At 42.9% G+C, this 25,144-nt stretch overlaps 1 protein-coding gene across 2 annotated transcripts in view; it reads left to right on the plus strand.

Moving 5' to 3' along the window:
- Window positions 1-25,144, plus strand: part of PALM2AKAP2 (PALM2 and AKAP2 fusion) — a 278,607-nt gene that overhangs the window by 157,578 nt on the left and 95,885 nt on the right. Inside the window, exon 1 of one of the 2 annotated variants that reach the window (XM_063129170.1) lies at window positions 17,496-17,541. The exons of the other annotated variant lie outside the window; for it this stretch is intronic. Within the exon in view, the coding sequence (XP_062985240.1) occupies window positions 17,530-17,541 (12 nt within the window). The 5' untranslated portion in view covers window positions 17,496-17,529. Of the gene's footprint in view, window positions 1-17,495; window positions 17,542-25,144 lie in introns of those variants that run through there. 2 annotated transcript variants of the gene reach the window in all.

Below are 25,144 nucleotides of genomic sequence, written 5' to 3' on the forward strand. Positions count from 1 at the left end.
CAATACTGCTGTAAAGCAGTAGTGTGGCTCCTGCCTTTTATATACCGCTTTCATAGTACGATATCCTGCTTGGTGTAGATGAAGCCTACGTGGGGCTACATTGGATGAGGTCCAGAAACTGCCACTCAAACATAGTGCAGCTCTACTAATTGGCTACTAGTTAGCTATTGGGCCAAGTTTAAGGTTCTGCTGTTAACATAAAAAGCCCTAAATAACTTGGGACCAATTTTGGGGATTCACCCCTTATGTCCCTGCCCAGGCCCTGTAGGCCTCAGAAGGAGCACTTGTGATGGTGCCACGTGATCCTGAGATTCGCCTCAGAAATACCTATAACATAGTATTTACTATTGCAGCAGCAGCCCTCTGGAACATACTCCCTATTGACGACAGGCATTTTTAGTCTGGACTTTTCAGTGTCTGCTTAAGACCTACTTCTTCATGCTTCCTTTGCCTGAGGTGTGAGCCAGCCAGTAGTTTCAGTTTCATTGTTGACCAATGAATCGTTTAACTGTCGTTTTATGGTTGTATTCTTATTATGTTAACCAATTTTGTAGTTCACTGGGAAGTGGTATATAAATAATAAATAGAAATAAAGAGACAAGGGTGATCTCCTGGTTGTGACCTGGCAATCCTAGTTATAATTGCTTTCTCTTTGTAAAAGATAGTGTGTAGCAGCAGCTGTAAATCCAGTCCATCATAAAGGTCAACACAATCGAGGCCATGCATAGAAAACAGTGGTGGTACACCAAAGTCTTTACTATTAAAATGCAATTTCCACCCAGTCGTTTATAAATGTTTATTTATTTATTATTATTCCATTTATATCCCACCTTTTTTTCCTCCAAGTAACCCAAGGCGGTGTACATAATCCTCCTCTCCATTTATCCTCACAACAACAACCCTGTGAGGTAGGTTGGGCTGAGAGTCTGTAACTCGCCCAAAGTCACCCAGTGGGTTTCCATGGCCGAGTGGGGACTAGAACCCAGATCTCCTGACTCCCAGACTGACACTTTAGCCACTACACCACACTGGCTCTTTAAAATGTTCAATTGCTCATATACAAATTTACAAGAAGAAACATTTTAAAGGATTGAAAGACTGTGTAGATTAATAGATCTATAAAGAATCAGTCGATTATAATGTCTGGTGTCCCACAGCTGTTTTCTGTAGACTTTGGCCACAGTACAATCATTCTACATATCAGCAAACAAACATCTGTCTGGTTCTATCAAATCCATGTGTGCTTTGGATTCCCTCAGCAGCACATTTTATGCTGTGGAGGCCATGGTGACAATAATGACACCATTGGCATTGATTGGCTCAGCTAGCCACCTGTCACAGCAGGGCTGGGCAGTCAGAAGTGCTCAGCATTGGTTGAGTCGCTTGGAGACAATGCTTGCCATTAGTTAAGTTGTTCTGATGCTATTGATGGATTGCGTCTAGACAAAAAGGGATAGACCAAGGAAGGGGCCTGAAAAACTAGAAGAGCAAGAGAAGCAGGGGGGGATCCGCACGTCGTACCCAGAGCGCTTCTATGCGACCCCAGTGCACCCCGAAAACGATCGTCTAACTTGCCTGTAAAAGAAACGAGAAAGAGGAGAGCTCAGCGAAAGAAGGCGGGGTGGAGAGGAAAGGAAAGAAAAAGGAAAGCGCGCGCCGGCGAGAGAGCGAAGAGGGCACAGAAGAGCGGCTGATTTCCTGCTTGTTTCCCTTCCTCAAAAGACCAAAAGCTGCCAGTTCTCTTCCCCACCCCACCCCACCCCACCGCCACCGCCGCCGCTCCCACCAAAGGCTGAAGGGGAAGGGATGACGGTGGCGGCTCGGGTTAGAAAAGAGACGCGTCTCTCACCAACACACCGCTCGCCTCTCCCTTTCCTATTCCTTCTTCCTGTCTCCCGGAGCCGGCACCTTCCCCTCCGAAAGGGGCACAGGAGCCGGCAGCGGAGTCGTGCCCCCTCCGTCGAGCTCTCCTCGCCGGCCGGCAAGGAGGGAGGTGGGTGGCGCCGGCAAGGACGCCTCTTTCTCGTTTCTTTTACAGGCAAGTTAGACAATCGTTTTCGGGGTGCACTGGGGTTGCATAAAAGCGCTCTGGGTATGACGTGCGGATCCCCCCCCCAGGCTGCTCTGGTAGGAGGACAGGAACAATGAGAGGAAGAGAAGGTTAGAAGGAGACCTGTGGGAGACAATGGGCAAAAGATTAATGTCAATATTTATTAGCTCCTTTTTACTTACTCTTGTGTGTTGCTAAGTTGTATGTCTTTGTGATTTTTTAATTGTTTCACTTTCATATGCAAACCACTTTGAGGACACTTGATAAGAAAAAGAGTATATAAATCACAGCAATGAATAATTTTACTTATTTATTTAGTATATTTTAAATGCACCCAATAACAAGCATTCTGTGGGCAGATTACAAACAGTTCAAAGAACAAAGTACAATACAAATAGTTTAAAAAATTAGATACAATACAAAATGATCAACAGATCAACAGGAGCAGATAAATGCAAAGATATATAAGAACAGCCATAAAAATTCTACAAACTAAAGTTACATGAAAAATAAATAAATAAATAAATAAATAAATAAATACAATTTTTGCACTGCTGCTAGCTTCTGTTTGGTTATTATTTTATTTTTATATTGTAGTTTTAAACTTTTAAACACTTATATTGTGTTTTTATCATCTGTGTTTTATTGTCTTGTATTTTAGGGTTTAAATTGTCATGAACTGCCCAGAGAGCTTTGGTTTTGGGGGCACTATAAAAATGAAATAAATAATAACTAAATCCACACACACACACACACACACACACACACACACAATTGCTTCCATACCCTAATCCATCAGGTTTGTCCTTGGATCTGCCGGATCTGCCAAGTTGTGCCTCCTGCCCAAACTCTACCCACAGACAAGGAGATTTTAAAATCACTGCATTGGGAGAACATTTATTTCTCTGGACAAGATCCAGAAGCACTAGGAAGCAGGGGATAAACTATGGGGGGGACCCTCAACCCCCCTCCAGGATTTTCAGAAGCAGCAATGCCCAACCAGATAGCATCAGTAAACTCACAGCCTGGCTGTCAGCAGTGTATATCCTGAATGTATTTATTCTCCTTGGTGCTTCATTTAGTTATCTCCCCTTCAGTGCTCCCTCTAGTTAGTTATTATAAATTTATTTTAATTCATAAAAAGAGTTTGTTTTTATCTTGGGCTCCAACCTAGATGGTACATTGTATAGGATGGTGAGGTAGCGTGTAAACTATCACAATTTGTTGGGTACTGGTTATTTTAATATGTGGCTTTAAACACTCTAGGATCCATGGAGGAAGGATGGTTTCCAGAAATATAAATAGAAATATATACATAAATCTAAACAAATAAGCTAGCCCCCTTTCCCAGGTTTAACCCCATGCCCCCTCCCCTGGAAACTGAGGCCATTGCTAGACAAGGGGGATGATCTTATGATAAGATGATTATGAGATCATCCCCCTCAGTCCACATGTGGAACATGACGTCCAGGGAGGAAGAGGATGTCGCTCCCCCCCCCATTTTGTTTTTGTTTTTTCATTGGAGAAGAGCACATGAACGCTCCTGCACAAAAGAAAGGTCTTTTTTTAATTACAAAATATTTTCTCGCTCCTCCCACCCCACCCCCGATGGGCACAGAGGAGCTCCGCGCCCCAAAGCCAGGACAAACTGTGACGCCCGGCCACACGTCCCACGGTCTCGGAATCATCCCAAGGCTGCTGGAAAAAGCGGGGTGGGTGGGGAAGGGTATGCCGATATCCCAGGGCAAGGGAGGGATCATCTCTCCCTCCTCCCAGGATCACCTATGCATCATGTGAACACACAGGGGCAATCCCTCGGATATTGCCCCATCTAGCCATGGCCTGAGAAGTCTACACCCCTGTTAGGAAGGGAAGGTGATCTCTTGCCATTTCTATAGAACATCCGAAGCAGTATTCAGATGTATACATACCTGCACAGCATGCTGTGCTGCCAGTGCTGGAACTGCTGATTGCTCTCTGAGATATTTTAAGTGCCCTACTTTTTTCCAAAGGGAAGCAACTTGGGAATTTTGCCAGTTATGTGGTTCACGCATCATCTATGAATAATAATGAAAGTAAAATGTCCTTCAAGGGTAGGACGTGATCTCTCGAACGTGTTAGCGTTTTGTAATTAGCTTTTGGGGAGTAGGTTTTTAAAAGCCACCCACGGATCTCCAATTAGTGAGAACTATTTCAATGACGTTATAAAAAGTAAACCAAAAACATGAAACTTAAGCACATGCACATGATTGGATTTTGTTGAGTTGTTTTGCTGGAAAGGATTTTCCATGTTTGTTTGTTTTTCTAAAAGTGTCACTTTTTAATAAAGATCCTTTACTGAATAAGGAGGTTTTTAATTACACCAGCACACTTTCCAATAGGATCGCTGACTCAGTGTTATTCCTGATACAATGTGAGCAAAATCAGCAAAACACTGTTGCAAGGAAAACAACAGAATAATGTAGCAATTTCAGGGGCAGACTAGTGAACCAAATGCTTAAAAAAAAAAGTACTCAAATCAAACCCTAAATTTGTATCCCAACAAATGAAATCTGAAAAATGTCATTTACTGTATTTACTTAGACTAATGTATCATATAAAGCAATATATAATACAGATCATGCATGATTAACATTGCAAATACATTGATTCAGCCTTCTGCAATGGAATGGAATTTCTTTGGATATGCAACTTTTGTTGAGCAAATGAAATTCTTTCGCAGTTTTCTAATTCTTGTTGCTTCTCATGTCATCTTACCTCTAAAATTATGTCTGTATCAATCTTTTCCAAGGTATCTATTGTGAGGACATTGACGTTTTTCTATTATTATTTTTTTTAAAAAAAAAACTTAATAGGTTAATAAGGCAAATCAATACAGATAACAATGTGTCAAATAGATGTAATTTGCTAGACAATATTGCTTAGCCTCTTCATTTTATGATGCATGCAATTGAAAAATACAGAAAAAGAGGGGGGGAGTTGGAGGAGGCTTCACGTTGTGTTACAGCAACAGAGGAACATCTGGCCAAGACACAAGAGGGCCTTTCAATCAATCAGTCCTTTTATTTGTCTATGTTCAAAGTGGTTCACAACAAAGCATGATGAAAAAAAATTACATTCCTATCTATATTAAAGCAAAGTATTTTCAATGGTCACATATGAATTGCAGAACTCCCAGCCTAGGGAGGCATGATTGTCCCCCTCCCTAATGGTTTTCATCACCTCTTGAAGAACATTTTGTTCTAGCAGGTGTTTAATCTTCCAAGTTGTGGATGCTTTCAGGCTCTCTCAAACTGCAAGTACTTCGGTTGTCTTACTGCAATCTATTTCCAATGGCTTTTTAACTGCCATTTGATCAAGTGCTTTTATTGTAGTCATGTAATCCACCTTTAATGTCTCTTTTGAAACAGAAAGTGTGGGGCACAAATCTCCTCTATCATCTTCTTCTTCTTCTTCTTCTTCTTCTTCTTCTTCTTCTTCTTCTTCTTCTTCATCATCATCATTATCATCATCCCCTACTTAAGCGCTCTTGACCAAATCTGCCTAGTGTTGCAAGACATATATTTTTTCTAAGCAAAGGCATGAGGTTACTGCCTCATATTCTTCTATAAATTGTACTGGGCTTTAATCATGCACAGCAAAACAAAGACAATAGTCTTTCTAAGTTTTTTATAATTTAGGCTGAGATTACCCAATTTAAAGCACTCACATTTTCAATCCAGAATCTTCTCCTGCTCCAGTTAGTGAATATTATCACCATTCACACATTTTGCTGTTCCCATTTTAAATATGACCACATGCTGCTCTCTAGCTACTGCAAGAGAAGACACTCCATTCTCCTGTCCAAATTGGATGCTGCTCCATAATGCCCTGCAACTAGACTCCAAGGCAGTCCCACAGGTTGCTCTTCCAACCCACTCCACTGCTATTTCCTTCACTCCTCCCCTCTCCAGTGAAACTGACAAAGGTGGCCTAAAGCAGTCAGTTTCACTAGAAAGCAGAGAGAGGGAAACACTTAAGGAACTGGCACTGGTGGAAAGGGCTTTGCTTTGGCCCAGCCTTATCCAGTTTTCTTGGAGAGCAAAAGAGTGGGTGGTGAAAGAAATGGTGGAACTGACAAGATTTTTCACCACACTTTGGTACAGGGAGGAGAGGCCTAGCCAGCAGAGCTCAAGTTGAGGGTTGATGGGAGTTGCAAGCTAACAGCAGCTGAAAGGTCGGGAATTTGGTGTAGGTGTTCCATGAGCCCATTCACACAGTAATTTCTACTACTGGGCATGTGAACAACTGCAGCGATCCATGTGTCCATGATAATATGGAGAATGCGCCATATGAACTGGCAGTGCACAGCGGCAGTGCCAATAAAGGACAGGTGACAATTTTTTTTAAAAAAAAAAATGAAAATCACTTTGGGGAGAAAAAGCTGTTCTGTTATTCCACATTTTAAACATACTTATACTCAAACAGTTACAGTCCATATAGGTAAATATGCTTGTAGCTTGAACCCGATGGAGAATCACACACACAAATGGCTGTTGTGCATGCAATTCCTTAGTCTGATCCAGTAGAAGGGATTGCACTTTATTTATTTATTGTACTTACACCATTTTTCAGATGAACCTGACATAGCAACTTTCATAAAAGAGATATCTGAACAATAGCCAAGGGTAAATGAATAAGAAAAGCTACAAGGAAATTATCATAGTTTCTGGAAAGACAGATTTTTCTTTCCCTCAGGACAAGATGGTAGTAGCTGTGGTGGGAGTTGAGGGTGGGAGGGCCTTGTGTCCCCTCAGGGTAAGATGGTTCTTGAGTAGCTCCATGGTGGCAGTTAGGGGAGAGAGGGTCTTGAAACTCACCTGGTAACATATTAGCAGCCAGTGCAGTTCTCTGAGCAAAGGCTTAACGTGCCCATGCTAGGCTGCCCCACTAAGCAACCTAACCACCAATTTCTGCACTAGCAGTTTCTCGGCCAGCCTCAAGGAAAGCCCCATATAGAAAGTGTTGCAGTAAACTAATTTTGAGGTTAACAGTGCATGGATGATTTTGACCAGACAGTCCCTATCCATGTATGGCCATAGGTGGCCTACCAACCAAAGTTTGCAAAAGGAACTCCTAGTTCATGACTCCACCTAAGCTTCCAGTGACAAAGATGGTTCAAGGAGGAACCCAAAACTATGAACCTGATGGGAACATCACCATTCCAGGGGACCAAATTTGCACACACCCCTAGACCTGAGGTTCTACACCCGTGTTCCGGGCAATTGTTATTCCAGATGTAAAAGAGAGGGCATATACAGCGGTGGCTGCCCTTTCTGTCACTTCAGCTGGACATCTGTGGAATGTGGCAACTCTGCCTACACATCCAATATTAACACACATATTTACAGTAAATAGAACAGCCAACCACAGTAAATAGATTAGCCAATACAGTGAATAGAACAGCCAATGTTTTTCTACAGGTACAAAAAGGAGGTGATGTCAAAATATTTTCACCTATAATAATCCACTTTTTTAAACAAACAAACAAACACATCAAAATAAACTTTGTTTATCTCAACTAATAAGCCAGGCAAACACACTACTGGATTGCAGCCTAAGTTAACCTGGTGTGGTTTGCAAAGTCATCACTGGTACTATGCAAATGTATTTTGGGGCTCCAAATATATTTTTGGCCTACAGCTGGATCCTATGTTGTAAAAGGTTCAAGTCTATTGGTTATCTGAATCTTTGTTGCTGTTGTTGTTGTTGCTATTGTTGTTGTTTTAAGAAAATCATAAAAATGTGCTTTATTGTCTGGTGAAACAAGACCCCTTTCTTCCTCCTCAATAGGTTTTGGAGAAAAGTGATTCACTTTGTTCAAGTGTTTAGTAGCAAAAGTCCCCAAGTATGCATTTTTTTTATTGAAATCTAGGACACTGATCATGCAGTTAAAGAGACTAGGGAACGTAACACCTAGATGAATTTGACACTTAAAGCAATGTGTTTTAAATGCTCTATAATGTTTCCACACAAAACAAACAAATCTGTTTTTCCAGTAGTGAAATATGACATTATTGTTTAAATCAAGTGAATTTTCTCTTAAACAAACACATTTTAAAATGTGATCATATACCAGAAAGACCTTTTAATGGGCTTTTAGCTGAATATATTATGCTTGGGCTGCAGTCCTGCAATCCTATACCTGACATCTGGGAGACTTATTTTCCCACTTACACTGGTATATCTTGGTACATACCTGTATAACATACTATAATTAATGTCTACCTATTTGCATTACAGTGGACATCAAAACACAAGAAGAACATCTCTGCTAGATCAGGCTAAAGTCCATCTTGCTTCCTGCCATGGCCAACCAGATGTTTCTGGGAGGCCCCCAAGCAGAACCACTGACCATTGCTCATCAGCCACTGACCATTGCTCCTCAGCAACAAGTGTATAGTGGCATAAAGCCACAGATAGATCTATCCTCCATGAATTGATCTAACCCCCTTCAAAAGGCAGCTAACCTCATGGCCATCATCACATCACATGTCAGAGAATTCTATTAAACTAATCATGAGTTGTGTGACGAAGCATTAAAAAATAAAATCTCTCCTGAATCTAATGCCAATTGATTTCATGGGATGATCTCAAATTCTAGTATTATGAGAAAAGGAGAAAACATTATTTCTCTCACTTTCTGCATGCCATGTATAATTTTATTAATGCCTATCAAGTAGCTCAAGGATGGGGAACATTTGGTCTTTCAGGTGTCGTTGGACTGCAACTCCCATCATCCCATCATCCCATTGGCTATATTGCCTAGGGCTGAGGGGAGTTGCAGTCCAACATCTGTAGTGCCAAATTTTCCTCACCCCTGATGTAGCTCTTTAGTCATCTTCCTTCTAAACTCCAAAGTCCTCAAGTGTTTTAGTCTTTTGTCACAAGGAAGATGGATGACCCTGAACTCTAGTATTATGAGAAAGGGAAATAAACATCTCCCTATCCAGTTTCTCATACCACGCATACTTTCATAAACCTCTAATACATCCCACCCAGATATCTTTTCTCTAAACGTAAAAGCCTCAAATGTGTTAGCCTTTCCAGTCACTTAGGGCCTTGCTAGAACTGCCGGATAAGCTGGCAGGGAGGAGGGGCGACGGCGTGCTAGAGTTAGCGCGCGCTGTCGCCGGCTTCCAGACGCACAACGCGACTGGGCAACAGGAAGCCCCTTAGTGTCAGCCTTTTTTTTTTTTTAAAGGAGCCTTGTGCGCCGGGGAGCCGCCGGACAAGGTAGGTGCTTTTTAAAAAAACAATAAAGCCCCCCCTGCCCCTGATTCCCCCCCAATGCCCGATGACCCCCTCCTCCCTCGCTCACCCGTCCTCCCCCCATTCCCGATGTCGTGACCCTGGCTTCCCCCCCCCCCGCGCGCCATCCCCGATGTCGTGTCCCTGGCTTTCCGTCCCTCGCCCCCGATGGCTGCTCTCCTTCCCTCGCCCCCATCCCCGATGCTCGGCCTTCTCCCCCCCTCTCTCCTGCCAGGTCCGGCCTTCCCCCCGCCCCTCTCTTCCCCCCCCCCCAGGATCCCCCCCCGGCCTGATGGGCACAGCGCTCATACGAGCGCTGTGCCCAGTCCGTGGCTTTTCCCGGCTACTCGCGAGTAAGCGAGAAGCCACAAAAAGCCACGGACCCTTCTAGACGTTTCGCAGCCTCAGGCCGGGGCTGCGAAAAAGCCAGGCCATAAGCGAATTCGCTTATGCCAGCTTAAGGCAGGTTTCAGCGCGGCCTGACCCCGGATTCCCCTGTGCGTTATCTGGATGCACAGGAGGGAAACCGGGCCTCACACCGCGCTAACGCCTGGTCTAGCAAGGCCTTAAGTCATGTTGGTTGTCCTTTTCTGCACTTTTTCCAGCTCCAATGTCTTTTTTTGATATGGGGCAACCAGAACTGCACACAATATTCCAAATGCAGCCACACCATAGATTTGTATAAGGGCATAGCAATACTGGCGGTTGTTTTTGTTGAGCCCTCTCCTGGTTCAGACTTCATCAGTTTAGAAGTGGAGTTAAGAATAGATTATTTTGCCCCAATGTTCATAGTTATAGTGAACCCCATTTGTCATTTGTGTTGCCCATTCACCTAGACAACAAAATGACAGATGAGATTCAATGTAGGTTAGTGAAAAGTGATTCACAGTGGGGTGAAAAGTCCTAACTAGTGAGCTAGAGGCTCATGCTCAGGTTAAAGCCACCTTGCAATAAAAACATGTAAAGAAGAAGCATTGGGGCTGAACTTTCACGTAATAAGATGCATATAAATAAGCAAAGAAAACAGAGGGAAAGAGGCCTTCTACTCTCCATGGGTACACCTGCTACAGCAAGAAGCAGCTGTTCTCTTGCTTACAGTGTCTTTTATAAGGACCAGCTGTCCGATGCCACCTGTTTGCCCATTTTGAAGAATCCTATTTTCTTGTTTCCTCTAAATTGTTCTGTTCTTAGAAAGGAGAATTGCTGTTACACTTTGCTGTCCCTGACTTACAGAGTAGAATAAACATCAAAATAGACAAATGAGTGGGTTCACACAGCATGATAACCCATGCTGAGTGGTTGAGTGTATGTTGTTCTTGAACTGTGGGTTGTTTGTTGAACTGTGGGTTAGCATGTCGTCTGAACCCAGCACATTTTCTGCAGGGTGGCCTCTTTTCTCAAACAACCCACTTTGAGAATCCATGGTTTGTGGTTGGGTTGTTCAGGGTAGTTAACAAGCCACGCTGCATGGTTAACAAGCCACCCTGTGGAAATGTCCTGGGTTCAATTAATACAGCAACCCACAATTCAGTAAACAAGCCACGGTTCAACAACTCACATTCAACCACTAAGTGTGGGTTAGTGTGTTGTGTAAACAGCTGTAAAGTGACAATGTAAGAAGCTGCCTTATACTAACTCAGACTCTTGGTCCATCTAACCTAGTATAGTCAACACTGACTGGCAGTGGCTTTCCAGGGTCTCAGACAAGAAACTTTCCAGCCCTCTCTATTGATGCCTGGGATTGCTCTAGCACTGAGGTATGGCCCTTCCATATGGTCAGAAGCCTGACTTTGGACTGTGGGTGGAAGATGGAACTTTTGAGTTGTCCCCACACCAAATAAACTCCTTGCACATATAAAACTAGCATTTCAGGAAGCATGTCCTAGTATTCTCCCTAATTTGCCCATTTTGAATGTGCAGGGAATGTATACATGTGTATATATGTATAAAAGCATGAGGGACCATTGAAACATTAAGTCCCCCGCTCCCTCAGCAGGCTGAAGAACTGGTACAACCAGCTACAGACACTACATTTTGTCTCTATGGCCTTAGCTAAACCTAAGGTTTATCCCGGGGTCGTTCCTGCCCGTTCCCGGGAAATCCTGTGTGTCATTTACATGAACAGGGATGACCCCGGGACAATTCCAAGATAAATCTTAGGTCTAGCTAAGGCCTATGTTTCCTATTCTAAGGGCCAAAACAGATATTGCTTTAAATCTTTAACTAGCAACGCCATCTCTTTTTTCTTTGTTACTCTAGAGTCACTGCTCACTGGGGGGGAAACTACATGCTAGATATGGATTTAAATTAATGTTTATTTTGGTCCTGAGCAAACTTAGTTCCTTGTAAGTTCTGTTGAACCTAGCAAAACTTCCAAAAATATGTTTAGGACTGGGTTGTAAACATCACAGCTGGGAAGAGCCCATTCCCTGAAGAAAACCCACAAATCTCTTCAGAATGTATGAATGAATAATTGGTTTCATACCAAGATCTCCTGCCTTTCAGACTATTTCCCTATTAGCACACTGCACTGCCTGCTTATAATACTAAATATTCCTGTGTTACAATTTAAAGCTCGTACGAAGGTGACCTCCACATTTCCCACAGCTCTGCCGTGTGACTGATGGATTACCTAGATTCATTAGACTTTCATGAAACACACAAAGAATGGCTATATATCTGCAGATCTTTGTGCTCCCTTTTGGAAGCTATCGGCATATCATCAGATCCAGAAAAGAAACTAAAATGAGAGAAAGTTCCAAACTCTCATCTCACAAGTGTGTTGTTGTTGTTGTTTTTTAAAAAAATCAGTTAGCAACTAAAATCTGTCCCTCATCCCCCATTGTAAACTGAAAATGAAAAATGCAATTCTGTATGTTAAAAGAGTTGCTTTCCTGCATCAAACCAAGGTCCCAAATGCCCCAGGAAGCAGCTCATGGGTGGGGCAGTGTATGAAGTTCAAGCTCCTCTGTACTGTTTATGCTAATAATATCTGGCATTGAGAGGTATGCTATTTCTGCACATGGAGGTTCTATTAGCTATCATGGCTAATAGCTGCTGCTTGGTTCTATCTTGCATAAATCTGTTGATCCTTTTTTAAAACCATTATAGCTTAGAGATTTGTTGATCCTTAGAAGAAGATATCTAGACATGCAGCCTTCAGGATCTGTGCAGCAAGTCAGCTATGTTCAGTATCCTATTAAGTGCTTCATATAGCTCCACATCCTGATTTTTCTCTGCCACCTACTTAGGGCCACATTTTGCATACCTGAATCCAAAGAAAACAACAACAGCCGTAGTCCATCATACGGCTTCCCTAAATGACGGACTGATCTAATTTTGCATCTGTATTCCTGCTACATTCCAGAACATTTGGTTGAGTCCACCCACCCCTCCAAGTCATTAAACGTGCAATGATTTAAAACAAGGCTGGCTGGTGTAATCCATTCCTTGTCTGTCTCTTTTTCTCCCCCCTTTTTTTTTCCTGCATCTTGAAAAGCAATACTCATAACATTAAGGAAATGTTTCTTTATTAAAAGCATTTAAGATAAATGTTGTTCCGCTGTTGCAAAGGTTTTAAAATGCAAATTACAGGCAATGAGCAACACTTACTAAAATATGCAAGATGAAACAGCGCTTGATTTCCTCTGTGACTTATTAATAGTCTCCTGCCTAATAAGTATTAATTAAATACACCCCACTGTAGAGAATAGGAAAATAGGAACACTGAGATAACTTGCTGTATTGTGTGGGCCAAGAAAGCACCATCACCTACGCTGAGCTCCACAGGAAGAAGGGCAATTCTGGTAGATTTGCAATGAGCCAAGGAGTTTGCCTTTTAGGTGTAGCAATTAATTAGACAATCTACCTGTAGTTGAAGGTGCCTACGTAGCTATAACAAAGGTCATGCTTTGCTCAATATTAGGGTGACCATATGGAAAAGAGGACAGGGCTCCTGTATCTTTAACAGTTGTATTGAAAAGGGGATTTCAGCAGGTGTCATTTGTATATATGGAGAACCTGGTGAAATTCCCTCTTCATCACAACAGTTAAAGCTGCAGGAGTATAGCCAGAGTAACCATATACAAAAGAGGGCACCCTACACAATGAGGTTCATCAGATGAGTGTTTTATCACACGCTTGTTAGTGCCCACTAAGGGATGTGTGCTTGTCCTTTAGATGACATCTCCTTCCACTCATTTTTCCATAGCAAAATAGACTGCTTTTAATACTTTTTTTAAAAAACGGAATGTGCTGAGATCTCCTGCTGCGTGCAGGAAAAGCAGCATGATAAAAACAGCCTCTGAATGAGCTACATGGTCTTTGTTTACTTCCCCTTTAGTAATGAGGGACAAAAGCGGGGGCAGAGAAGCAAAGGTAAGCAAATGTGATTTCCCCTCCATGTGATGACGCTCAATATCAACCTTCAGTAGAGATGCTCAGGTATACATACATATCTTGTTACTTGGGCTGCAATCCACAGCTCCACTGACTTCAGTGAAGGGACCTAAGAACAAATGGTTTAAAAGACTGCAATCTTGGGCTGTAATGTTTCAGCAAGGGAAGCATAAGAAGCATAAGACTGTGGGATTCCAAGACGGGAGAGGAAAGTTCAGCGAAGATATGCAAAGAAGTGTTTAGGTCAGTGATCAGTACAGCTAAGCCCAATCGTGATACATTGCTGGTCTTATGGACAAATGATAATCCCCGCTACTAGGGGAAATACAGAACCAAAATTATTACTTGCAAAAGAAAGACTGAACACAGTGTCTCCTGTGATTACTATTGAGGAATGTTCAGGGCAGTGCCCAGTGCCTCAGCATAGTCTACACAAAGAAATTAGCCACAGACTGAAATAAAGAAGAGTTTAGAGATTCTTGGGGAAATTGTTTTGGTATGAGTTGATGCCGGGGGATGTGGCACCAAGACAATGCAGACAATGCACATGAAGCACTGAAGCAAAATTAATGACTTGGAAAGATCTGAAAGAGATTAATACGCTTCTAGACAGCTGTTCACTTCTGTGTGCCAGAATATTTAAGGCGCAACTCTATGCATGAAGGGGGGAAAGTCCTACAATTCCCAGCATTCCGTAATCAGCCATGTTGGCTGGGGAATGCTGGGAGTTGTAGGGCTTTTTCTGTCTAAATATGCATAGGATTAAGCCCTTACTGCATTACAGGGTCAGGGGATGGGGTTAAGTTACTGGAGAATGGTGGTCATTTTTTGAATGTGTGTGTTTTCTAGGATAGGTTTCGTAACAGACATGAGGCAATGCCCTGAGGAGCAGGGCACCGCAAGGACTATAGGTGTGATCCAATGCAAGCTTAGACAGAAAAAAGTACTACATCTCCCAGCATTCCCTAGCCAATACTAAACAAATTTATTCTGGCATAAACTTTCACGGACTGCAGCCCACTTCATCAGTAGCATTTTATAACAGAACTTTAGTAGTGTATAATATATATGGGGCAAGATGTTTCTTAATAATAACACCTATGCCATGGGTGGGCAGCCTTTTTGGGGTAAAGGGCTGCACTGGGGGCCGTTGAACCCTTTGGGGACTGCTCAGATGGACAGGGCTGGCTGTGAGTGGGCTTAGGACACCCACATCCACCTATTCACAGCTACACAGTAAAACAGAATTGAAGAATGTCACTGGAGGGTAAAGGCTTTTTTCTCATTTCAAAAACATTTTCATTTTTATATAGGTAATAGGTTTTGACTGAGCCTAGCTTTAAGATTGATTCTCTGTTGCTCTTTTTAATTGCTTGGTTATGTTTAATAATTTTGCACATAGCCATCAGGGCTATTTCTTTTATTTATTTATTAAAACATAAGTATCCCACCCTGTATCACTAGGATCTCATGGCGGCATACAGATAAAATCAGAACAATGTACACCGCTAAAAAGTATTAACTTGTTAAGAAATTAAAAGCAGATTGTTGTTGTTTTTAAAAAATTAAAACTATGTGTGACCATGAAGAATTTAGCCCTCAAAGACTTTAGTAAAGAGACATGTCTTAACTTAGTACTGAAATGAAGCCAGTGTTGGTGCCAGGCTGGCATCCAAGGAGAGGGTATTCCACAACCGGGGTGCCACAACAGAGAAACCACTGATAGCCTTCACCTGCAGGAATGTATCCAACCCCTTTTAAAGCCATACCTAGAATTGGTAGCACAGTCTTACAAAAATAATGGGAATGTTGGAACAATGATGTTTCTGGATGGTGGGTTGCAACGTGAGGAACTTTCAGAGCTGGTGCAGTGTATGGGCTATGAGCTGTGCATTGATCCCAGGGCATGTTCTAAAGGCACATGATAAAACCACCAAAGAAGATCTTGGTCTTGTCAGTGCTTGGATGGGGGAGACTACCTGGGAACCCCATGCATATAATCTTGAGTCCCATGATGGAAGAAAGGCAAGGTATAAATGTACTAAAAAAATAAATTTGCAAATGCTTGGTTTCAATCTTGCCTCCACCATATTCTCACCAGTAGGCAGCCTTTATCTCTCAGCCTCAGACTGGCATCTCCAATGTGCAGATAACAATGCAAGGGCTACAGACAGGCTAAGTATTAACATATGTTCTTCTGAAACTGCAATGTTATGGAATAAGGAATTACAATCCTACAAAATGAGTGAGATATGACCTCACCCTTTTTAATTCCTAGAAAGATGAACTTTATTGCCCATGTTGATGGCAATCAGGACATGCACATACCAGTATCCCACTATTTACCTATTGCAACCAAGGGACAACCATGATGAGCAATAACGTGTATGAACTATCTCGGCCATCTGTTATGTTCATTGCACAGTAAGAGTCTGTGATGCAGATGGTCCCAGCCATCTCTGGCAATAGATTTCATGTGGCCAAGTGCAGGCAGATCTGACCCATGATAGACAACTCCCTGAGATGTTCCCTTGTACAAGGCCCAATGAAAATGAACAGGAGCCACACAAGTTTACAGTGATGCTCTAGCCCAGCTCCCATTCATTTCAGCTGAACTTGCACAGATCTGTCCAGCAGAGTGTTCTTCATGAGACTGGGGCTACCATGAACACAATTTGGTGAAAAAGACAGGCTACTAATTCAACAAATATAAATGAATGGGAAGGGTGCTATTTGGATTTTCCAACTAGACAATGTCTAGGGCTGGCTCAGTGTGTGATGTTCTGGAATAAGGTTCTCCCTTAAAACATGGGAAGGCTATATTTTACTGCTAAATAAGGGACCGTTCCTTGAAGTAAGAGACAGATGACAAGCCTAATTGCACAGCGTTCTAGGCTTAAGGTTGGCAATCCTAGGCCCACTTTCCTGAGAACAAGTCCTCCCCACAAGAATAATTTTCTCCCTCTCTTATAATACTAGAATCCCGGGGTCATCCCATGAAGCTGAGTGGCAGGAGATTCAGGACAGATAAAAGGATGTACTTCCTCACACAGCACATTGTTAGACTATGGAATTCACTTCCATACGATGCAATGAAGTCCACCAATTTGGGTGGCTTTGAAGGAGGATTAGACAAATTCATGGAGGATAAAGCTATGGATGCCTACATGCTACCTCCAGTATCAGAGGCAGTATGTCTGTGTACACCAGTTTTTGGGGGATCTGGGTGGGAGGATGCTGTTGCACTCACCTCCTGCTTGTGGGCATCTGGTTGGCCATTGTATGAACAGAATGCTGGACTAGATGGACCCTTGGTCTGATCCAGCAAGACTCTTCTTATGTTCTTGTTAAGGTGCCTTCTCACTTCTGAAGAAGGGTGCATAACCCATCAAACCTGAGCCTTATAGATACTGTATATCTGCTCACATAGGAAGCTGCCTTATTCTGAGTCAGTGGAATAGTCCATTTAACCCAGCATTGTCGACCCTGACTGGCAGCATTGCCGACCCTGACTGGCAGCGAAACTTTCATACGGTTTTTCTAGCCAGAGAAACCAGGGATTAAACCTGGGACCTTCTGCATCGTGCAAAGCATGGGCTCTAGCACAGTGTCCCGTGGGGTTCAATGGGTCTCACTCCCAGCTAAGAGGGTAAAGAGGTGCAGTTAAGACCGGCTGTGCAAGACTGTGCTTCCCGCCCACCACCCACCCCGCTCGCAGCCAGGCGAGAGGAGGTCAGGATGAGAGGCGAGCAGCAGAGCAGCAACTATTTTGCAGGCTCCGGGAGGCTCGAATGGATGCTGAGGTAACCCGAGGAGGAGGCAGCGTCTTCTTTTCTTTCTTTTTTTTAAACATGTTGGCTGCGCGGAGTGCAGAGAAACGAGGGCGAAACTGCCACCCGGCTCCCATTCGGTTATTTATTTATTATTCAGCAGCAGCGCGAGGAGGAGGAGGAGGAGGAGGCGGGCGATAGCAGCGCTGCAAGCGAGCCAAAAAAAAAAAAAAGGCTCCCGACCGGCTTCAATGTCATGCGGCGAGGCTGCCTCACACCACACACCCACCTCCTTCCCTCGCAGACGGGGGTTTTACTGCCGCGCTGCATCACTTCCCAAACTGCTTCCTAGACTTGGAAGCCTCCCGCCACCGAGACGAAGGCGGTGGCGGAGGAGAAAAGAGACGGCTGTTCTTGTTGCTGGTGCCCTCCCGCTTCGCCTCCGCCCCACCGCCCACCCCAGTGCCTTGGCGCAGTGAAAGAGGGAACCCCGCCGTCGGGCTGAACCCAAAGGCGAAAGCGGCTGCTCCTGGGGGGACGGAGAGAGAGAGAGAGAGAGATTGAGGTAGCGACACCCTTCACCCACCCTAGTCTTGGCGCCGAACGCGGCCGCCTCGTGTTCTTCCTTCGGGGATTTGGCTGGGGCTTCGTGAACGAGGGCAAGTGTTGGGGGAAGCGCGTGGAAGGGGGGAGGGGAGGGGAGAGGAATTGCCCCCGCGCAAATGCCTCCGTCTCTTTCTCAAGCGGGGTGGGGAGTGGGGGGCGTTCGGTACGCGCGCCAGCAAGGCATCTCGACGCATGGGGATGGTAGGGAGGAAAGGCGCGGGAGGTTTAGTTCCCTTTTTTTATTGGTTTCTGTAGCCACAGCTGCAGAGCTTCGTGTCAAGGGTGTGTGTGTGTGTGTGTGTGTGTGTGTGTGTGTGTGAGAGAGAGAGAGAGAGAGAGAGAGAGAGAGAGACCCACCCCCAGAGACCACGCAAGTGTGTGTGTGTGTGTGAGAGAGAGAGAGACCACGCAAGTGTTTTGTGTGTGTGTGTGTGTGAGAGAGAGAGAGAGAGAGAGAGAGAGAGAGACCCACCCCCAGAGACCACGCAAGTGTGTGTGTGTGTGTGTGTGTGTGTGTGTGTGTGAGAGAGAGAGAGAGAGAGAGAGAGAGAGAGAGAGAGAGAGAGACCACGCAAGTGTTTTGTGTGTGTGTGTGTGAGAGAGAGAGAGAGAGAGAGAGAGAGAGAGAGACCACGCAAGTGTTTTGTGTGTGTGTGTGTGTGTGTGTGAGAGAGAGAGAGAGAGAGAGAGAGAGAGAGAGAGAGAGAGAGAGACCCACCCCCAGAGACCACGCAAGCAAGGGGATTCCCGGGCTTGTGAGGAGGGTATTAGTGTTCCAAGGGGTGCCATGGGTGGGGGGCAGTTCCGCCTCTCCCCCCTGATGTAATCCTTCCTCAGATCTGTCTCTGTGGCCGGTTTACTTGCTCTACTACACTATACACACGACATGTACTGCAATCCTATACATGTCTACTCAGAAGCGAGCCCTGTTGAGTCCAATGAGACTTACTCTCAAGTAAGTGTGTTTAGGATTGTGGCCTAAATAGTCGAGTTGGACTTGGGATGCATGTCAAAGGCACAAAACCCTTGCCTTAAAAAAAGGGGGGGTATATATTAAAGAGAGAATGTGATACCCTGTGAGTGACCTTGCTATAGTTATTTCTAGATGTAAAAATGATAAGCTATTAAAAATGCTTTTGAGAAAACCTGACTCAATTCTGCCCCCCCCCCGCAACAGTTTAACCTTGAATGAATCCAAGAGAGTGGGGTTGTGAACATGGCTGTGAACCTTGTTTTTCTCTTCTTGCCCCCAGTCTCAAATGGCTCTCCTGCTGCAATTAATGGGATATAAACTACAGAGGACATTTAGGGACTCAGATGTGATGTGCTGGATGGTGGAGGGAATTGTAACTGCATAGGGGGTCTGTGGTAAAGTGGTAAAGGGCTTGAGCTGAAGTGGGGCGGGGGATACACTGATAGCTAAGGCAGAGCAGAGCCTTTTCCGGTGTGTGACACAAGGTGCCATGCTTCGTTTTGGAATTCTCAACTACGTTAGCCCTTCCCCCTTCAGATATGTTGGGAATTATGAGAAAGCTGAATCCCCTTGCAGCTCGGGGGAATTTGCTTTTGCAAAGTGAAACTGGGTAGGGTTGATGGTAGGCGAGATATCAGGGTCAGTTTGACAGCACAAATTTTATGTAAATCATGGTCACCCAGAATCACAGGAGCGATTGGGTATGTGCAGGCTCAGGGAGATAGTGGAATTCTTACATAGGTAAGGTGGTCATTAGGGATCTTTGAATTTTGCGGGAGGGAACACTGTGAGTGGCTCATGAGTTCAGGATACATTGTCTCATCTCTGTGCATGAAGCAAAAAGAGAAAAGGACAGAGGTGGAAGGAAAAAAATTGCGCCCTGTATGGAATACCATACCCACAGATATACTATCATATCCAGGTGTGGGTTTTCCAATCTCTTAATAACAAGCTTTTAAATATATATTAGTATTAAAAAGGAAAGAATTAAAGTCTCGGCAGCACTATCCTTTAGACTGGATTTATGCCGCAGCTATACAGCTTGTCCCTTCTGAATGTCACTAGTTCTTCCTATGCGTCTGGTGTGAAGTGAATACAACACTGTGTTTTGTTTATATATTCCCATTGTTGAGTATGAAATTTGTAGTTTATTTCTTTGCCTCTTTTTTAATATATAGAAAGGTGTCAGACAGTGGGCCAAGCAACACATTACATACAGATGGGTGCCACTGTAGCCCGGATGGTGCTTCATCAAAGAGGCGACTGGGACTGGAAAAGCAGGGGTGGGAGATATGTAACCCTTTCTCCAGTTGCCTTTTCCTTACTCCAGTTTGTAGCCAGCAGCAGCTTTCCCCCCAAGGGGTCTGCAAGCATTTGAAACCCTTGGGAGGATGGGGGGAGGCTTGTTGGAAGAGAGATTTGGAACAGAGAAGTGGTGGGTGGGAAAATGGTTACATGCTCTTTCTGCTGGTCACTTCTCCACAATCAATTGACCCTCACAAAGCAGCTAAAAAGGCTTATTAAGATTCAGTTATCAGCATTTCCCTTTAGTATGTTTGAACATTCATATTTGAACCTTATTTTTGAAAGAACAGATTCATTAGCAAGCAAGCAGGACTTAACTAGGATAAGTGGAAACTCTGAACTATTTGAACAAACTTATTTCTATCAATTCCAAATTTCAATTGACTTCCTTATGTTTTAAAATCTTTTCTTTCTTGATATTCCCACTTCATTGCCTCTTTGGCATGACTTACAACAAACTACAATTGAAGAATTGCTTTTAAAGTTTTCTTCCCTTCTAAAATCTTTTGGGTTTGATCAATAAGAATTGAAAAACTGTCGATCTCCCAGACTCTTTACTTTCGTTTTGTTTGCACTTTACAGTGCAATTTTATCAATGTCTACTGAGAAGTAAGACCCACTGAGTTCGGTGGGGTTTTGTCCCAGATTAGTGTATAGGGAAAGCTATCAACTTTTTAATACCATTTATTTTAATGGATAAGTTTTAAGCAGCCACTTAACTTTGGGTGGTTGTACTCCAAAATTCTAATGGTTTTAAAACCTATAAAGTTGCATTCACTTCAAGGATAATTTGGTTCAGTGGGATTGTTCTAGAGTTTGTAATTTGAAGACAGTAATGAAATATTTGTTCAGAAGTTAAGAGGCATGAAAAAAAGACACATGCAGTTGTGTCAGTTGGGATCCTTAGTAATTAAGTGATCATCTACATCCCTATTGACCACTAGGCTTTTATGAATATAAAAAGCCAACTACTCTTGTTGATAATACCACTTTCAGGTGTACAGTGTGCTAAACATATATCAGTTATACAACAGGCTAGTAAAGTAGGTCAGTAATATTAGACCCATATTACAGGATGTGTGGATGGGGCATGTGATGCAGTAGCTACCTACAACCACTTAGTGAGTACATGACAAAAGGCAAAGTTTGAGCTGTGGACTTTCTAGCTCAGAGCTCAGTCTCTTGGCCACTATGTAAAGCCAGAGTGCAGAACCCCAGGCCCACGGGCTAAATCCAGCCCTCTTGGGATTCCAATCCAGCCCTCCAGGGTTCGCCAGAGGGCAATGCCCCCTTTCCCCCCAACCAACAATCATTTAGTTGTTTCCTGAATTGTGTGTAGCCCCCCCCCCCATTCTAAAATGTTGTAATTCATGTCCTAAAGTTTAGTTACTGGCAGTAAGAGCTTTAAATTAAAATATGCTGGGATTTTTTGGCCCTACCTCCTTTGCCTTCAGCATATCCACTCCTCACTAGAAGGGGGTCCCGGAGAACTTCTCTGAAAGGGAATTTGGCTATTGGGCTGAAAAAGTTTCTGCACCCCCTGATGTAAAGAAACATAAAGCCAAAGTAAAGTACTTTTAAGTGTAATTGATTTTAGTTAGAGAGACTTAAGCTTGTGCTTAATTAACACTCTCTGTCTCTCTCTCTCTCTCTCTCTCTCTCTCTCTCTCTGAATTTAAGGCCAGAGCTGTGATAAAGATTAATACATCTCAAGACAGGTTGCATTTGGCTGGTATGTCATCCTGAAAACATTAAGGATATTGGCTGTGTTTAACTGAAAGTACCATTGATCAAAATGTGTTAATGATTTCTAAATAGCAGAGTTGTAGATTGGTGTAAGAAATAATCCTCATCCAGAATAGGCACTGGTTGTTTAAATTCTTTTTTTTTTCTTTTGTCATCGTACACATTCATTGAATGGCTGGGGGTGGGTGGTGAGAGAAAATGAATACGTATATTAAATGACTGTTCAGTGGAATGAGAATAAAAGATTGTTTTCTTTATATTGGCAAATGTGATTAACATATCAGCATTGTGATGGAGACTATTCGAGATTCCAGCACTATCTCAGCGCTTGGGCATGTGAATTGGTATTCATGCTTGGTGAATGTTTTGCAGAGGCTTCTCATATCTGCTGGGGATTTATTTCACTTTCACAACTGTATTCTATTGACTAATCAGCCCTGGGAACAATACCCATCCTACAAAAGCATTTGCTTTGTTGCTCAGCCACCCCCATTTGAGTGGAAATGCCTTATGATTACCTGTATTTCTAGTTAAGAATGGTTAAGTCAATGCACACACTAGAGGCAGAAGTGTTGGTGCATTTAAGATGTTTAGTATTCAGTGTACAACATATTCTGAAAAGTCAGTATATAGACTGTTGCTTGCACTTTTCAAAATCATTTAACTTAAGCATATAACATTCAAGTTTATATTAGATTAAATATAAGATTAATTGCTTTCTGAAATCAATCTCTAGAGCATATAATCAATAGGAAAAACAGTGCTATATCGTTGAGGCTTTTTAACAGAAAGAGAGAAGGAATAATAAGAAGAGAGAGGGCCCATTCAGAAGACACCTTAAACCATGGCTTTAACCATGGTGGTTAAGCCAGAAAGTTAGGCCGTGTTCAGAAGAAGCTCTTTGCTTTATTCACCATGGTTAAAGCCATGGTTTAAGGTGTCTTCTGAACACAGCCTGGCTTTCTGGCTTAACCACTGTGGTTAAAGCCATAGTTTAAGGTGTCTTCTGAACACAGCCTGGCTTTCTGGCTTAACCACTGTGGTTAAAGCCATGGTTTAAGGTGTCTTCTGAACAGGGTCAGAGAGAGAAGAAAGTTGGAGAAAGGTATTAGGGCTTGCCATGTTGTTGGCCACTTGAAGTGTTACAACCAAATAATCCAAATTTATTCATCTGTCTTGTAGGTACTAAGAAGCATCTCTATTTTGCAGCCATGAATAATAACATGATCAATTACTTATGTAGTAAAACTGATAATGATCTATTTTATTCAAACTGAGAAGAACCTGCCTTAGTTTGCCATCCACCTTAGTTCACCAAATAGAGGAAGGGACCCAATGTCTTAAAGGAAGTAACTGGACAGCTTCATATGGGAGAAAGTGGTCCTTAAGGTACCTTGGCTCCAGCTATTTTGGGTTTTAAAGGGAAGAATCAACACATTGAATTGAGCTGAGAAATGGAATAGTAGCCAGTGCAGTTGTGGTAAAACAGGTGAGAAATATGTTCCGTATTCCCAATCCCATTCAGTTATCTAGCATCCATATTTTCTACTAGCTGAAGTTTATACAACAACTTTAAAGGCAGCCCCACAGACTTTGCATTGCAGTAATCCAAATGGGATGTTTTCAGAGCATTAATAACTATAGCCTGACTACCTCTGTCCAGGGGGGCACAGCTGGCATACAGACACAGCTGGTGGAAAGTGCTTTGTGTCAGTGGGGCTACTTCAGCTTCCAAAGACATAGCTAGATTACACACACACACTGCAAACCTGATCCTTTAGGGCAGGGGTGAGCAACATGTGGCTTCCATCAGCATAGTCAATGGTGAGGAATGCTGGAAGTTGTAGGCTGAAACATCTGGAGGGCCACAAGTTGCCCACCCCCTTTGTTATGGGGATTGAAGTCCAATAGAATTGCACTAATCGAGTAATGTTTTTTTTTAATATACCCCTCCTTCCTTAAACAGACATCTCCTATGGCTGTATCAAAACCACTCAGTTTTAAAAGTTTGGGCAAAATTGTTTTTATTGCTGCAGTTTTCCCTGTTGGGGGGAAATTTGTAATGTCTGCAAAATGTGTGCAAAACTGGTTCCAAATTACTTATCCATATCCACAGTTATAACCACGAGTTGCATTTAGTGTTAAAGTGAATTCATTTGCAGCCCTATACACACTCATTTTTTATTAAGGCGTGTTGAACTCTGTGGAATTTACTTCAAACTACAAAGCTGTTGTTTGTGTGCAAATCTAGATTGTGTCACTGTGACGTAGGCCTCTTATTTCTTATTATTTTCGCTTTGCATCCAAATTATGCCCACTTCTAACATTGTTTTCATGAAGAGAGAAGTGTGGATTCATTAATAACGATTTGGCATTCTGTTTCCATAGTTGAGATTTCCTAACTTGTTTATTTAATTTGTTTTCCATTAAAAAAAAGGCTTAAGGCTTGCTGGATTTGCTGTGGTTATTTTCTAGCATTACATGGCCCACCAACCAGATCCAAGTGCACAATTGTGGCTTGAGGGTTGGAGTGGTGTCCAATAGTAGATTAAGAAAGAACCAATTACCTACAGCACAATGCAACCTTGTGTGTTGGGACAACCTGAATATATAAGTTCAGATCTACATCTGAGATACTTCAGGGGTTCTAATAGGCTAAATGAGAGAGAAAGATGTGGTAGGGTGGAATACCTTGTTACTATTATTAACTATCAGTGGTTGGAAACACTTGCTGATTAGCTACAGATCACCCAGTGATCTACAAGTTGATTTTGATCTACCTTCTTGCTCCTGGTCTATGAAGCTTCATTTCTCTGTGATAGTAGTGAGGATCAAATTGTTATATGTGTATTTATTTATGCAATACATTTATGAAACACACCCTTCGCCTACCGGGTGCCCTTGGGGAATATACAATAAAAACGAAGCAAAACTGTGGACATCTTAAAAAGCAATAAATATGGGGATAAAACATTCAGTACAGTAAAACTGGAGTGGCAGTAAAAA

Source organism: Elgaria multicarinata, chromosome 6 (genome assembly GCF_023053635.1).
Source record: "Elgaria multicarinata webbii isolate HBS135686 ecotype San Diego chromosome 6, rElgMul1.1.pri, whole genome shotgun sequence".
NCBI classification, from domain to species: Eukaryota; Metazoa; Chordata; class Lepidosauria; order Squamata; family Anguidae; genus Elgaria; species Elgaria multicarinata.